The sequence below is a fragment of the Amblyomma mixtum genome, chromosome 3 (genome assembly GCF_055824585.1).
Source record: "Amblyomma mixtum isolate Tamu chromosome 3, ASM5582458v1, whole genome shotgun sequence".
Taxonomy (NCBI): Eukaryota; Metazoa; Arthropoda; class Arachnida; order Ixodida; family Ixodidae; genus Amblyomma; species Amblyomma mixtum.
In genome coordinates this window covers 115,455,321-115,472,265 of record NC_143014.1, presented here as the reverse complement: position 1 = coordinate 115,472,265, position 16,945 = coordinate 115,455,321, and the positions used below count along the sequence as shown (strand labels likewise).

Below are 16,945 nucleotides of genomic sequence, written 5' to 3'. Positions count from 1 at the left end.
GCTCCAAAGAACTGCTATGGGACGTCCGGTGCTAGAAGCACACGTTCAGCAGTCAATACGACGCGGGCCCGCGCAGCGCACCTTACTAGCCCAAGAACGCCCAGTGCGCCAAGAGCGCCAGAGCGCACTCGCCAGTGAGATTGCTCCCAGTACTTCCGGAAGTGTCAGGGCCCTCCATGGAGAAACGTTCTTCGCCATTGGACGAGTCCATCTGCTCCGGGACCGAGGGGTGGAGGTGTGTTTTCTGGTCCGCTGCACTGGGTCGAAAGGGAACGTATTAATGAAACTCAAAGTCAATGCCAACGACACACTAACCTCTCCAACAGCCTCCCGTCTTCCTAAACAGCAATTAAATGGAAAATAACGCAAATTAACTTGCCACGTCACGTGACCCGCGGGCGCCATTTTGGTATTCACTTTGGCTGGTTCGACGCCGGAGCCGTCGTTGCCGTCGCCTCCGCCGAGTGCCGTTTTACATTGTTGTCGGACAGTTTCGCGCAAAAGTAAGCATTGCAAGGTTTTTTTAAAGTTCTCAGAACGTGATTTTTTGTGGTTTGGACACGTCCTTTGGCAACGAAATTTCTGTGAGACATTCATTCACCGGCTTCGCCGCATATACGCGGCTTATAGGGCGGATTAGGCCTAGGTGGCGTGTTTTCCAATGGACTGGCTTAATGCGGCACCTATTGAATGAAGTATGCTCGCTTTAGACGTATATGTTTTTAAGTACGCACTATTTTATTTAAAAACGTAAATGTGTGGGTTAAAGCGATGTTAAAGTCTGTTATGATGCATGAAAGCCGCTTGATTTTGATACCGCGGGAGTCGCGATCAGCGGACGCCCTCTCGTGTGGCCAGTATCTGTCGCCGGGTTCGTCTGCTGGATCATCCCGCTCTTGTCAGTGGTCTCATCGCGCATGAAAAATACGTGCTTCGATACGTGTACCCGCTACTGCCTCTGCTAAACCCTGTCGAAGGCGCCGGCGGTTGTTTGGTGTTTTTTTTTCTTTTCCCAACATACCGCTACTCTTCCCGACCGAGCTTATCCAGCCCGCCAAAAGAAAAGCGCCCGGTGAGGTAGACGGGTCTTGTATCCTCGACGCTTCGCGATTATTTTCAGTTATGCTTTACGAATGTTCCTTTTTTTGTTCAGGCTGCATGTTGTTTGGCACCCAAAACGTGTAGGAAATAGGCATTTTATGCTGTTTTGTTCTGTTTATATCACCGGCTGTTTGGTTCGTCCGTGAACGACAGCGTATTAAAACGATAGTTCACATTGTCAGTGTCAACCCGATCCTTACCAATGAATAGGGGAGCGGTCGTCGCGTGTGATAAAACCGATTACATTACCAATCTCCACCGTGCAAACTTGAAATCGGCAGAAATGGGAGGCAGTTTGAAATCGTTTCCCAGCCCCTAGTATACGGTGCTTCCCGCAATTACGCCGGCGGCTTCAGCAAACGACCATTTGTCAGTGTTGTATGCGCGAGAATTCTGCTTCGATTTTCCGTCATAACGCATTCAGATGGTCAAGCCTCTTTCGGCAGACATTTTAAGCGGTCCTTACCAGACCACGAATAGTTGAAGCTGGTTTCCGCGTAGTGGAGTATGTACGTACTTGTTTGTGCATTCAGCATGAGGAAAGACTGTACTGCAGTAGGGCTTTGATGCCTACTTTTAGTCTTCTCTAACTGGACGACTTAACGTGTCTTTTTTACTTTTTGTTACCACTGGTATATTAACATAAGTATTTACTATCACCTTTAATATGACCTGCAACATGTCCGGTTGACGCAAACGAGGATTGCGCTTTATAGCAATCTATAGTGCGCCTTAATACAGAGCACCTAACGTCAGGCGGCTTACGGGCATCATAACATTCAGATTGATCTGCTCATTTCAGGGGCCATTAAAATCATACACTGCTTTGCAAAGTGAGATTATCGAAGCTTGTGCATTGCAGATCACATTGAGCGCGATAGTATGTCACGTTCGTTAGACTTTAAGCTTGTCGCTGCTCACGCAAAAAAAAGCGTGCATTGTTGTCAACACCCCCTCCTTCTCCCCCCTTTTGATATGTAGGCCCACACAAGCTGCCAACTGTCAAGCATTGTATTAATTCTTCCAGAAGCCCAGTCTACTTTGGGAAGAAGACCACAAATGGTATTCCTCACTTTTCTTAAAGTGCACGAGCATACTTAACACTTTGTACACACTTTCTGTTTTTCAGTCAACTAGCCTTGCATTTAGTTTCTTCCATATGCATGTGTAAATAAGTTACCTTGCCCTGAGTATTATGACCTCAATATTGGGGGTAAGGTAAGCTGTGCGTTCCTCTCATTTCTGGAAATCTTACTTTGTGATTGTCTATTGCATGGTGCTCCATTAGAGCTGTGGGGAAAAGTTACAGTGCCGAGACACGTTGGATTAATGATGACAGTCACAAAGTTTCTGTACACGGATGCAAATGGTTTTGATGGGAAGCAGTATGACGCTTTGGGGCAAGATAGTTGTAGGTTGCAGTTATAGCTTAGTTGCTCTAGATTGTCCAGATATGCAAAAAAAAACACTCGGACACTGAGTGGAGCGGTAGTATAGAATAGCAGTGGATATAATGATGTTTGTTCAGCTGCAGAAGTAGCATTTATTGCTGATAATGTTATATTTAAATAAGGAACATTTTTTTCCCTGCCTAGTCAATAAAAAATTGTTACGTCAATAATAATGAAAGGGACTTTGTGATCACCATTTGGAACTGAGTGGCTACGTGGCTTCGCTGCTCAGTTGCTGACCCGAAAGACGTGGGTTCAATCCCGGCCGCGGCGGCCGAATTTCGATGAAGGCGAAATTCTAGAGGCCCGTGTACTATGGGATGCCAGTGCGCATCAAAGAACCCCAGGTGGTCGAAATTTCCGGAGCCCTTCACTACAGTGTCCCTCATAACCTGAGTTGCTTTGGGATATTAACCCCCATTAAACCAAACCAAACCAAAACAAAACCCCAAAAAAAGTATCGACACCATCACAGTTCACTTATGAAAATGGCCACTGGCAGTGATACCTGTTCATTTATTGGCCTTTTCCAGCTTGTCCAAGCTCTGTTTTCATTGAAAATAGCCTCTTTGTCAATAAAATTTGATAATTTTGACATCTGCCTACTTCATTTTGACCTCGGTGCCCCTTTACTGTGTGCTGTCATTTCAACAGACTTGGAAGGGGTGCATTGAAAGCGGCAATGCTGCCATGCGTCCATATTAGACTTTTGTGTTGTGGTAGTGCAATTCAGAGTTTGACTTTAATAGTTAGTCGGCAGGCATGGCTTCACAGAATTTTCACTGAAACTTCACTAAGGTTAAACTTACAATCTTGTACAAATAAATTGCATGAGTAGACGAGAAATGTTTAGTAATTTTCAGTGGAAGCTTTTTTTTTGGATTTTGGAGGCCGTGATAGTTCTTTGCACCTGTAGCCATGCAACGCGACCTTTGGTATACTATAACTACCAACTAAGGACTCCTATTCAAATAGGTGAGCCATGAAGAATGGTTGAGCAAATTCCATATAAACTAGAAATGCTGCGAGTTGCATTATAAATCTGGCATTGAATAGCGAGCAGCTGTTAATATTTGGTGTCTTGTTAAAAGTAAGCAATTTTCTTTGCATGCGTTCTTGAGGTTCAACAATACAGTGTCCTTTGTTTTTTTACTAGGCTTTCATACCATGTGCAAAAACTAATTCTTAAAGCCTTGTTGCGGACATCACATTTTGTTTAGTTTTTCAGTGTTGAAGTGGCTCACAGTATTACAATACACACACAGTTTGCTGCAAGTCATTGTTATATGCTTAGGTTTAGGGGAGTTTGCCTTTTTATGGCTTTTGGACATTTCTGTTGCTCATAAGGTTCATCCATTCTTTGTTCTTTAAAGCAGCATCTTGTGTTAACATTTGCATGTATAGTTCTGCATCTTGTTAGATAAAAAAAAGTTATTTATTCCTTTAAAATGTGTGCCGATGCATTATTAAACTGAGCTTTTCTGGGTCACTAATGAGCCCTATTGCTTTGATTCGTTCATGGAGACCTTTGTGTGAAATTTTTGTTGTGGTGGAATTTATGCAATTAAGCTCCACCCTGTTGTACCGGCTTGGGCATCAGAAATTGCTTTTGATGTGTGTTATGCCCACTGGGATGGAGAGGATTAAAAGGGATGGAGAACACCACAAAATTATATTTTTGGCTCAAAGTGCTTGGAAACTTTGTTTTCATGGTATGCGTTTTCAAATGCATACCATGACCAGCGTGTTCACCACCTCCTTCAGCATTGTGGATGTATATAAATCAGTATGGGCCTGCTGTAGTGGCTATGCCGTTCGGCTGCTGAGCCCAGGGTTGTGGGATCAGACCTGGCTGTGGCAGTCGCAATTAAGAGGAGATGAAATGCAGAGAAGCCCGTGTACTGTGTGATGTTAGTGCACGTCAAAGGAACCCAGGAGGTCAAAATTAATGCACAGCCTTCGACTATGTCATCTCTCATAGCCCATGTGCAGCTTTGGTGCATTAAAACTCCACATACCATATCAGAACAATAGATAGCTTGCAAGTGACATGATGGGCACTCCAACTGCAACTGCAAGGTGGCGATAAGGGGATCGTAGAAATGAGCAGGTTCATACTGCTGTTGTGTTTTGCCAACATGGCGGCTCCACTTGTGTCGGTGCAAGCCATCTAAGGTCTTCATTTCACTGATTCTGCTATTTCTCTGTGCCTGGCTAGAGTAAAAAGGCTGCTTCAGTGTATCGTCAGTTTACTGAGTTATGTTTGATTCTCTCCGAGGTGTGGTGGTACTGGATTCAGCTGTAGAAATTTTCACAAAACCATCAAACTTTGATGGATTTTGGTACATTTCTTGCTTCCCATACATTTGTTGCTCATGATGAACCACACATTTGATTGCTTGCTTGACTTGTCTTTTTGGGGTTCTGTTTATTCAAGCAAAAGGTGGTATTTTGCTCAGACTCTGTAATTGTGATATATCTTAATATCTATGTTGTTTGTACTTCATGTTATCTGAAATGCAGCATTATTTTCACCTGAAGTAGCTTGTTTCATGCTGCACGGGCTTGATAGCTAAGACTAGGCCCAAGTATGCTGTCTTTTTGTGGGCTTGGGTAAGAGGAAGGCTTGCTGTTGGACTTGTGTTGAGCTCTGTAACTTGTCTGGCTTGTGTGTGTTCCTCACCTTTTTAATCCGGTAATGAAGCCATTAATGATGCGCGCTTATTTAGAAAAGGTACTTTACATCAGCAGTGAAATAATCATTTTATTAGCATTAGGGGTACAATGGACATAGCTTAACTTGGACTAGACATCAAAAATGTTTAATGTTTTTATCTACCAAGAGGAATTTTACCGAATTATCCTTTTTTGGCAAGTGGACAGAGGTTCTAGTGGGCACACTTTGGTGGCAGCAAAAATCGGTCATATCTTTGGTGCCCTGTGCGTCATGGCTCACCGGTGGGCCACTCATAGATTTTCTTAGGGTGACCCACCAGTGAGCCTCTGAAGAAGTCAGCTTTTTAGAACCGAAAATAGCTGGCAATAGCAGCCTGGCATGTGTGTTTTTAGCAGGCGTTTTTAAAAATCTGAGCGTCCCACCGCCTTAATAGCGCCACTCAGTATTCATGCCACACAGCAGGAATACACGTGACCCACAGGTGGCCCAAGATGCAGTGAATGTGTTAAAGGAGTATAGACACTTATTTTTAGTTGCATGTTTTCTTCTTTGTCATGGTGTATAAAACAATGTGCGTGGGCCACCATGCGATATTTGCCGATAACTGCTAAATAATTTATGATTGAATTTCTTCTCTCATGCTGTTTCTGTGTAAGTTTTGTCAAGTGAATGATGGCTGCAATGTCAAAGGTGGGTTTACGTCTCACGAGGCAAGAAAAAATTGTAATATAATCCCTGATACGTTATTTGTCATTCCAGCTCTTGAAGCAGGCTGGCTGAAGCATTGCAGTGAAATAGAGTGGCATATCAGCAATTCATTGCAGTTTTTTTTTTTTTGTCTTCCATGACCTAAACTCACCTTTCATGTCGCAGCCACTGTTACTGAAGCTGCATCAAAGAAGAAAATCAGTTATATATAACTTAGGCCATCGTAGGGGAATACCACAGAGTGTTTTATGTATAATGATGTCTAACGCACCATTACAAAGAAAACACACAATCAAAAATTTGGTGCCTATGCCCCTCTTAATATCTACAGAATGCTGTGTTGTATGTTTTCTTTTGTGTATTCACCATTTTTGCCCTGTGTCATATTTGCTACCAATCAGTACAGAGGCTTTAAAGGTGCACTAAAGAGGGATTTGAACTCTTTTTACCGCGGGAACTCGATCTAACGTTCCGAGCATCCTTAGAAACTTCGAATTATAGTCCTGCGCGGCTGATTTCCCTAATTTAAATCGGATTGAACGTACCAGCTCCGACCTTTTTTTGAACTCATCACTGATGGTTGGAGGAGCCAACCAACGCGTGGAGTACCTTTCAGCCAGTCCCATGTCGGCTTGTCGCTCTGCCATCGGCAAAGTGATACGTAGCAATTGGCGAAGGCAAAGAGTCCATGCATATTTTTATTTCCTTGGGCCTGGTTTGCAGCTCTGTTGTCTCTGACTGGATCTATTTATTCACGGAAACCTAAAAAACAAAATAAATGCGAAAGTAAACCTGCCACTCGACTGCCTGAAGGCACTCCACGCGTTAGTTGACTTCTCCTACCTTCAGCGGCGAGTTAAAAAAAAATGCGGGAGCCGGGACATTTAATCCGATTTAAATTAAGGAAATTGGTCGCACAGGACAATAATTCGGAAGTTTCTAAGATTGTTCGGAACGTATAGATCGAGTTCCCGCGGTAAAATGACGAGTTCGGATTCCTCTTTAGTGCATCTTAAAGGCAGCATTTATGGAAGTAAAAAGCTTTATGAACACTGCTGTATGTGTTGTTGTATGTTTTATCTGCAACTATTTTGATGCCAAGTTGGAACCTTCTCATTTGCTCAACGAGAAATATGGCTGCTGGTGCTGAAATGGTCGATAGTAGTGACAACAAATATAGTGTTCTACATGTGTTCACTGTCACGAGTTACAGTGTTTGCCAAATGAGTTGTGTTTTGTGTGACATACTGTATGTCTGTGGATTCACACCATTCAGTTTTAGTGCTTCAACTTGATGTGGAGAAGTGGGTGGCAACAGGTCTTGGCCGCAGTTGACTCTATCAGACAGACCATGATTTTTACTCTAAATTTGTTATGTTGTTAATTGTAACTTTTTTAGTGTATTATATCTTGAGCCTTGAAAGTTAACGAAAATGCTCAGATTTATTGCTGTATAATCGCACCTGCCTTTGTCAAGTGAAGGCTTGAAAAGCTGCATGGAAAAAGTGGTAAGCACTATAGTCTGTTGTTTTGTACTGTTTCACTCCCATGTCGCACCATTGTGAGCAGTATGAACCCTGTGTTTCGCTTATTTCTTCTGGCCTTCATTTGCACCAGCATATACAAAGACGCTGTTAACATTGGAATTTAGTCACTAGTGCTCTCTAAAGTGGAATAACATTTTTAAAGCCTGTGGTCTGTGTGTGCTCATTATTGTCTTGTGCCTGCTCAACCAGGTCTGGTTAGGCGGGAGAGCTGATGGGCCTGCACTGGGTCTCAGTCAGGCAGTCGAATGGACATATCTGACCCAAATCGGGTAGTTCGGGCCCATTACTGGCTTGAGCCTGGCTGGAGCTATCGAGCCAAGCTCGAACTGGCAATTGATTGCAATGGAAAGCCCCGGCGAGTAAATACAGCTTGCGCAATGATCAAATAGCTTGCAACTGAAAGTCGTCCACACTGGAGGCGAATTGATGGTCTTGAGCTTGTATACTTTTTTCGCTTGGATCGCGAATATGGCACTGATCCAATAGTTCATTTTGGCATGAGTGTGAAAAGCATTCCAAAGGTCCCTTTAGCATGCACATTTACAGCACACAGAGCACTGCGTTCAGGAGTTCCAGACGAATCTGTTTATGTGAATATTAATAAAGGGAAGGTCTGATCAGTACTACGTCTGCAGAAGCACTGCCTTAGCATTTGGTTATTTTATTTAGAGCTGAGCAAAACTTAGGTAATTAGCTATAGTTTATTCAAAATCTTTGTTGATTTGTAGGTTTTCCGTTGCCTCACAATTTGTAATGAAAATAGGAATAACTTAAGGTGGAATACATGTTGAACAAACGGAAATTTACTGTTCGACCTGATCGCTGCCATGTGGCTATGAAACACTTCTGTAGATGAAATATTCACTCTTGATCAGAGCTCAAACTCGGGACCGCTACCACAGTGGGGCAGTTGTTCTACCAGCCAAACTAACCAGAATGGTTGGCAGATGGGAAGGAAAGGCTGATGATAAGTTCGAAGTGGGGAAAATATTCGTCCAATGTGTTAAGGTAAAGCTGTCGGGTGGAGGTGTTAAACATGGGATTGCTTCCCTAACACTTGTTTGTACTAGTAATTTTTATTATTAGTACACTTATTACCATTGTAGTTGAATTTATTTTTTTATATTTACTTCATCTTAAACTGGTTCCCCAAATGCAATGAATTATCATTCCTGCTTTGAAAAGGAGAGAACTGCTTTATTTTAATGGGTACGTTGTTGGGGAGAACATGGTACGAGACCCAGGACTAGTGCACCGCTTATCCTGTGTCTCTGTGCCCTTATGTTTTGTTCCTCCCTCCGTTACTGTTTCACTGACTAGCCTGAATTGCTATTTTAGTGTTTTATTTCTGCAACTTGTGTTGGAGCTATGTCCGCAGCTGCAGTGTGACTGTGGGAGAACGGGGTGGGGGGGGGGGGGGGGGGGGGGGGCAGTTTTAGTATGTGTGTTCAATATCTAGGAGCTCTTTGCAGACAGACCTGGCAGTGCAGGTGTCCGAGATAGTTGCTGATGTGGAGGTGGAATATGTAACAGTTTAAGGAATTGTTGAACAAGGCCTCATGTGCCAACCTGGTTAACTTGGTAGAGTATCTGCTTCGATTTGATGGTCCTGAGATGAAGCCCTGGTCAAAAATGGATTGTTCTTCATCTACAAAGATTCGGGAAAGTTGTGTTCATTTCTTTCATAGCTTTGTGACTGTACTTTACAGCTGTAAATGGTAATTATTCCCTTGTTGGCATTGGATAATTTGAGGAGCCAGCTGTGCCTGGTTAATTTGCAACTTTTAGTTGTGGCCTTCCCGACTCCTGACACTAGGAAGCATGCCTTGTGCTGGCATCAGTTTTGAAGTAACGTTAAGTCCCATGCTGGAAACGTGGACACCTGGACTAATGTTTTCGTTCTCAATTTGCACGTCGCAGCTGTCACGGCATCATGGTTTCTGGCTTACTTCGGCCTTCACCACTTCGTTTCCTCGTCTCTTCATTTCTTCCTTGTGGCAAGCTGCAGCGGCCACTTGTACGCATATTTTTTTCTCCCATTGAGTGCGAGCTTCTAGCTTTGTGTAGTTTTGATACCGAATTCGCCATCAGCAAAGTTAACTGGGTACTGAATGCATGTCTGTTGAAGAAATCAAAGTTAAAATGCTACGAGCTGCATCTACTTCGTTGGGCTGTTCGATGCCTGTTAAAGAGTGAGTGAATGCCCGAGTTCGAAATTTGCTAACGAGCAGTGACATGCTTTGTTAATTATCTGATTTAAAGGAGATGTGCAAACATGTAGCATGCATGTTAAAGCAGCTGCAACCAAGTGTCTGGTGGTTTGGCAATGATGTTGACAACAGGGAGCCGTCTGAGCTAAAGAGGAATCTGAACTCATCTTATTACCGCGGGAACTCTATCTACACGTTCCAAACATTCTTAGAAACTCCAAATTATTGTCCTGTGTGGCCGACTTCCCTATTTAAATCAGATGAAACGTCCCGGCTTCCGCCTTTTTTTTAATGCACCGCTGAAGGTAGGAGAAGTCAACTGCAGTCAGGCAGTCGCGTGGCAGCTTCGCTTTCACTTTTATTTTGTTTTTTAGATTTCCTTGAATAAGTAGATCCATTCAGGGACAACATAGCTGCAAATTAGGCGCACACAAACAAAGATACGCATGGATTCTGCTTTCGCTGATCGCTACGTATCACTCCGCCAATGGAAGAGCGGCAAGCCACCACGGGACTGTCTGAAAGGTTGGTTGACTCTTCCTGCTGTCAGCGGCGAGTTAAAAAAAGGACTGGAGCCGGGGCGTTTAATCCGGTTTAAATTAGGGAAATCGGCCGCACAGGACAATAATTCGAAGTTTATAAGAATGCTTGGAACATGTAGATCGAGTTCCCGCGGTAAAAAGAAGAGTTCAGATTCCTCTTTAGTGCACCTTTAAGGGGGATGCTGCAATTCAAACTTGTTTTGTTGTTTATACATGAAATGTAACCAAATTTGGCACAAATATGCAGCTTCTTACGCTGACTTAAGAACTTTGTTTTATTGTAAGCTAGCTGTTATAGTTGCTGAGAAATTACAACAACCCCAGGACATGGAATAATTAAGGAGAACGTGCACAAGTAATGTTGCAATATTCACGAAGCCCTGTTCTATGCGATAAATCTGTTTGCAACTTTTACGCACGGTACCACTGCCACATGGCCGCCTCGGAACTGCCCGAACGATGATCCCAGCAGAAGGCGTCCGGTGCCTCCAGCCCAACTTTTGTACTCTTAGCGTTTAGGGTTGCGTTTTGCACTCAGTCATGGCAACAGGTTAATATAACATCCATGTGAGCATGTAAAGGACACAATGTGGGCACAGGACATTGCATTGCATTTGTTGTCTGCCACAGTACTCGAACTGCGCAGTCAAATGCAAAATAAACCAGCATACGTGGCCTCTAGATTCCAGGCTCAAGGAGTGAATAATCAAGTGAATTGAAATCTCAGTGTGGGCAAATCGGCTGCTTGTGATGAAAATTTAAAGTAGTGGGAATAAAATGAAACACACAAATGACAGCACTAGCTTTCTTGCTGTTCTGTTGCTTGTTCGTCGGCCTCATTTTTGCGCGCTCCTTTAAATTCGCAGCAGAATCAAGGCTTGCACTGGGAAACCTGTAATCAAGTGATCTTGACTGAGCTAAAATGTGAGCCACCCTTGAGGGCAGCATTTTTCAGCAGTGGCCACTTGACTGTGGAGGTACTTTGAAAGAAAGGAAAAACTTCTGTATTCTGCCTGAGTCAATGTATGCTATGCTTGCAACCAGTAGTCGCCGGATGTGCACTGAATTTGGAGTGTGTAGTGAACTTCACGGAGGTGTGATGCTTCATCCACTGCCGGTAGTAGCATTTGTGGCACCGAGGAAGTGGTAGCTACCACTTCACTTGAAAGTCTGAGCTTGTTCACGATTTACATCAATCAAAATCGTTGTCTACGTGTAAAACGGGGACTGAAATGCGTACTGCAGACAGTCGTCGCTACTTTGTATTCTTTCTTGTGTCTAGACCACAATTTTTGTGTTCTGCTTGTCTAGGCAGCCAGATACAGTAGTGTGTGTACTGAAGTGTGGTGGAAAACTGGTCCAATGGCTGCGAACTTGGCACAGGGATACATGCGTGAATGTGCACTGCGACGTCTTGAAATACTAGTCCGCAGGTACCATGAACCGGCTAAGCATTGAAAATTTTCTCTGTATTCGTGTCTGCTCTTTGTGCACATCTTGAGTGTTTCCTCGCTGCCTTTCTTTCTTGGCGGGATTGGAGCTACCACGGTATGTGTCACACCTGCCGCACCACTGTCAGCAGCCAAATGTTTTGCTTACCAGACCAGCCACACCTGCGGCGTGGTTTCTGTCGCACCTGCGATGCCCACATGCAGAGGGCTTGTATGGTGACAGACAATACCGTGCATATTTTCATGCCATAGCACGCAACAGGACTTGCATTGCGAGCCTCTTCGGCTGAAGTAGTACACTCGCATGAACGTTGTAATGCAGCTTCAATCAGTGCAGCACAAGGCTAGCGCAGCTGCCGGATCATCGTTCGGGCAGCCATATTGGATTTCCACTGGCACCCCCATAGGCCATGGAAGTTGTGAATTAGTTATTTTATTAGATGCCCAGTACTCATGGAAATAAATGTTGCAACTCCAGCATGCATATTCACATCAAATTGTTTTTTGCCACAATAACTTTAACTGTTGCACGTGTACATAAAATAATTTTATTGCACTCAATGTCCCAGGATTCATGTGCAGCAAACAATCATTCTACTCTCATTCGTTACGAAATGCCGAAGGGATGAGTGATAGCAATCATGGAAATAGTGAAAGCTGAGAAAATAAACTTTAAAGCTTATTTCTTTGTTGCCTCATTTATTGCCTTGTATGCTTTTGCTCTTGGTTAGAAAATGTGCCATTGCAACCAACGGAAGCTCTGATCTCACCTCTTCATGTCGATGCTAAGATGGTGGAGTTCTGTTGTGGGAAACCCATGGAATTCGTGACGCGCCAGGGCCATCAGAAACGGGATTCACTTACAGTTTTCGGTGACCACAGATCAAAACACTAATTTTCTCATTTGTACTGTATATTTCACAATAATTATTCGTCATGAGACATACAAAGGCCCGAGGGTTACAAAACAAATAGTGAAAATTTTGACCAAATCCACAATTTTATTTGCTGTGTCCCCCTTACACATCAGCCTAAATCATGTTGCATGCAAAAGTGGCGACTGAAACTTCCATTGCGTGCGGTTAGCCTGCTTAGTTGCCGTAACTACATAAATGGGAAGTCCTGAATTAGGTGATGTGCTTGGGAACTTTTTTCTCTCTTTGGATAGATCAAGAATTAGCTAGATTTACAGACTGACTTGATGTAGGTCAGTTGTACGTGCCACCCTCAACGTGACTCCATTTGTTCTTGCATGCACAGCACTTTGAGAATAGTGCCTTCACTACAGCTACTGTTGGTTGGCCATCCACAGGTCACATGACCGATGGCCAGTTGCAGGGGACAGCTAGGTTGGGCAGGTTTGGTACATTGAGAATACTCTCCCTTGAAGTGTAGGAATGGGTTACATGTCAGGACATGTATCCCTTGTTCACCTCATTTGCAATATCTGACAAGGAGTCTTAGTTTTTTTTTTTTAGCTTGGAAATTAACAGCTGGCTGAGATGTTTACGCTGAACCATGTGTCTACTTTGCCTAGGTTTGTTTTCTTGCAGTGTTAGCTCTTGGAACTCTACAACACAAATACTTGGTGTTATGATACTAAGTGGCACTTAACTTGCACAGAGATTGGTTACGCATCAGTTCTGTGCAGAGACATGTTCTGATAAAATAGTCATGATGATTACTTGATCTTATGCCAAGCATCTGTGCAAACAAGAAATCTTGTCTTTTAGTATCTTTTGCTGCTGTGACTTGAGTCACTTGTGACAGGAATGCTGAATGTGCTTGTTACAGGAACGTTGGGATTTCTTGAAGGCTTGACTGTATGAGAGTGTTTAATTCTTAAGTGCATATTTTAAGGACTAAGCTCTTCCTGAGCATTACATAACGAAACGCTAGCTACACCTGTGTGCTTTAGGAAGTGGGTGATCCATTTTGCAATCTTGATTTGCTCAGCTGAGTCAGTCGGTGGATTTTTTGCAAAAGCTTTCTGCCTTTGGTCTTGCTACCCAGGAAATATCGCTCACAAACTCCTAGTGGCACCAGCTATAGGACATGTCGGCAGTGCCACTCTGGTACTGCATTTCTACAGTGGCCACCATGTCATCAGCACATTGAACTGCATTGAGCACATTTCCGATGTCTTCAATTAGTATTTACTGTTTTTCCTTTGTGATGTTCCAATATTCATGGAATATAGTCGCTTTCTATTTGTGTCAGCATATGTGTTTTATCGCTGCACTAAGAAACTGTAATACTGTTAAGCCATTTTTTTGGAAATGGTTTCGGTGTAATTATTTTGCTCCTTTAGAGTGCACTTCTTTTGCTTTGTCATGTACTTTATTCTTAACTCAACAAGTTATGAGCATTATTGCATAGCTGTGTTTGCTTAACCCTTAAATGTTTATAATGAGCTCACCTCGTCACGGGTATTTCATTACTTTCTGAATGGCTTTTGATGAACAGAGGTCGTCATTGATCCTTTTACAACTAAGATGGTAGTAGCCGTTCTTTATGGTAGCCATTTCGGTACTTTTTTTTTTTAATGAGCCCTTAAAGAGTTAATGAGCATTGAGAAAAAAAGGGCACCAGTCATCCAATCATGGCAGCATGCTGTGCAGCATCGAAGTGGGTCCTGTTTTTGAAACAGTCATCGATAAGAAACTTTGGTGTGCCCTATTGAATGTTGTGCCAAATTAGAAAACTTGCGAACTGATTTGTTTCAAATAATTTTGAACATGCTTTGTTAGATTCATTCTGTGAGATAAATAAAATGAAAGCATTTCTTCAGAATTTGTCAAGAACACACCGACCTGTTCACCCGAGATTCACTCACAAGCCCCATACTGGTTTTTAAGTTTTTGTAAGATGCTTTAGATAATCAAAACAAGCAATTCTTTACCCTTTGTCACTTACCCTGAGTTTCTGATGACTCATAGTCACTGTTATGCACAAGGTGGGCTATCGGAACATTTTAACAGGTTGACATCTGTAAACAGCAAGGTAATTCTGTTATGCCTCCTTGAACATTCGAATATTGTTAAACTTTTATGCTTCAGGGTTGCTCATAAGTCAGTCTAGTGAGCCAAATTTGGCTTAAGTGCAAGCTCAGAAGAATGTGGTAGGTGCCTATCTTACCTGCTGTATTATCACATGGTGCATCTTGTCAGTACTTGCTGTGGCAACTGTTATTAGCTACTGAAGTTTATGCATTGCTGTGTAAAATGCTCATTTCAGCAATTTGTCTTAAAAAAAAAAGCCCATAGTTTGTTTCACTTTACACGTTCTTGTTCTTTTTTTTAGGTCTTTTTTCTAGCAGGTGAATTGTATTTTTATGAACCAAATATATTCTGCATGGTCTATTGTTGACTTCTGTTTGTGTTTGCATTTTGGCCCTTCCTTTTGTAGGCTGTCTTAGCAGAGCGTTGTGAATGTGGCTGACTGTGTGTTTGCAAATTTAGTTGCTTGGTTTAGAGACTATTCATGGGAGTGTAGTCTGGCTATAATTCACTTGCCACCTGCTACTTTTCATTTTGTTTGTTGGATTTATTTTTGGTGGGAGAAAGTGCTGTTGTAGTCGCAGTGTCAGCCAGGAACCTGGCTTCATGTCCCTGCCATCATGACGCCATGGACGAGCAGCTGCAGTTCTGCTATTTTCGATGCTGATTAGCTGACTGATGCTTACTTATCTGCAAGCACAATGCTTTTTCTCAGAAACTAGTGGGTGTTTCTTTTACGGACTCCCAGAATACACATCTCAAGGCACTGAGATATTTTGCTTTGTGTTCTTTTCAGGCAGGCTCCTACAGAAAAGATGGTTACCACTGAAAAAGGAAACACTAATGAGTCAATGCCGAGCAGCACAGCACAGAGGCCAGGAGAGGACACACATAAAAGGTTAGTTTGTTTAAGAAAGGGAGGCATTGTGCTTATAGAGCGTATTTTTTTTTTGCATGCAATAATATTCTGTAATTTTGATTTGGGGGGTTAATCTAAAATGTTTTAATTCAGAAGGATATAGTTCTTGGCTATAATAATGCTACAATCGCCGTTGGGTTGAGCTACCTGAGTTTTAGTAGAAGCATGGCTTGTTCGGAGGGGGGGAGAGTATTACTCGCTGGTTGAGAAATAATCGTTAGTCGTTGCTCAGCACTCGCGTAGTGACACTTTCTTTGAACAACAGCAGTCTCCTGTGGCACACTTGTGAAAAATAATTAGTATTGAAATAAAATTGGTTTTGAGGAAAAGAAATGATGCAGTAACTGTCTCACATATCTCGGTGGATACAGCCGTATTAGTGCTTTTTTTCCGCTATAAATAACTGCAATACATGATTTAATTTAATGTGCCAGAAAGCCTCGTGGTCAAGTCCCTTGTGTATGGCTTGTTTCATTATTTGTATTTTATCCAACCATTTTCCTGTTCTGTTTTTTTTTTTTATCTGTGCAGCTAGACTATGCATCCTAACAGCTGGTTATATGTCAGCAATTTCTGTGTTCTCTAACCAAGAATACATCCCTCAGCCGCGTGTATCCATTTTTTGTTGCCGGTATTTACCTCAGTGCTTTAAATGATTGTTTTAATGAATAAATATGCCTTGCTCAACACGCATGCCTTGTCTTTTGCTCATGCCACGATATATTAGAGTACAAGAAGACTAATTAGGAAGACATATTATAGATCACTCAGAATTTAAGGTAAAAGTTCAGTCATGCATTGATAAACGTAAACTGCAAGAAAATGAGCTAGTAACCAGCCTTTAACTCTTTCGCTACGGCGTAAAAATGGACGATTTGGAGTGTACTGAAAGAAAATTTTTTTTCACAAGAACTAACACACCCAGCACATATTGCGATGCATGAAATTGTAGCTTATTAGTTGCACTTCTGAATGAAACAAACAGTAGAGTTGTGTGTGCAAAAGTATGTGAACATTTGTGAAATTTGCCAAAAACACGAAAAAAGTATATAGTAAAAACAAAAAATTACCGGTTGCACTAAGCCAGAACTTGATTGGAGGAAAACTGGAATATACAAACTGTTGCACATGTTTATAGCTGTCATTCTTCCCAGTTTCAACTATGAGAAAAAATTATTGCACTTGCCATGGCCGGTCAAGTCAGGGGTCATGACTGCGGTGCCACTGTGAAGAGCAGTCAGGGGTGAAGATGTGAAGCAGAGGTAGACTGACAGGCGCTTCACATAACGTTTTATCTTTGTTCCTCTCTTGTTCTCTGATAGCTGAGCTTGCAGTTTCTT

At 42.5% G+C, this 16,945-nt stretch overlaps 1 protein-coding gene across 9 annotated transcripts in view; it reads left to right on the top strand.

The window, feature by feature from the left end:
- Nucleotides 1-345: 345 nt before the first annotated feature.
- Nucleotides 346-16,945, top strand: part of MEP-1 (zinc finger protein MEP-1) — a 29,571-nt gene continuing 12,971 nt past the window's right edge. For 2 of the 9 annotated variants that reach the window (XM_089580817.1, XM_089580815.1), the window contains exons 1-4: nt 346-503; nt 2,083-2,163; nt 9,405-9,501; nt 15,487-15,584. In XM_089580817.1, coding sequence (XP_089436943.1) covers nt 9,418-9,501; nt 15,487-15,584 — 182 coding nt within the window. In that variant the 5' untranslated portion in view covers nt 346-503; nt 2,083-2,163; nt 9,405-9,417. Of the gene's footprint in view, nt 504-839; nt 1,073-2,082; nt 2,164-9,404; nt 9,502-15,482; nt 15,585-16,945 lie in introns of those variants that run through there. The other 7 variants (XM_089580822.1, XM_089580819.1, XM_089580821.1 and 4 more) reach the window with 6 other exon arrangements.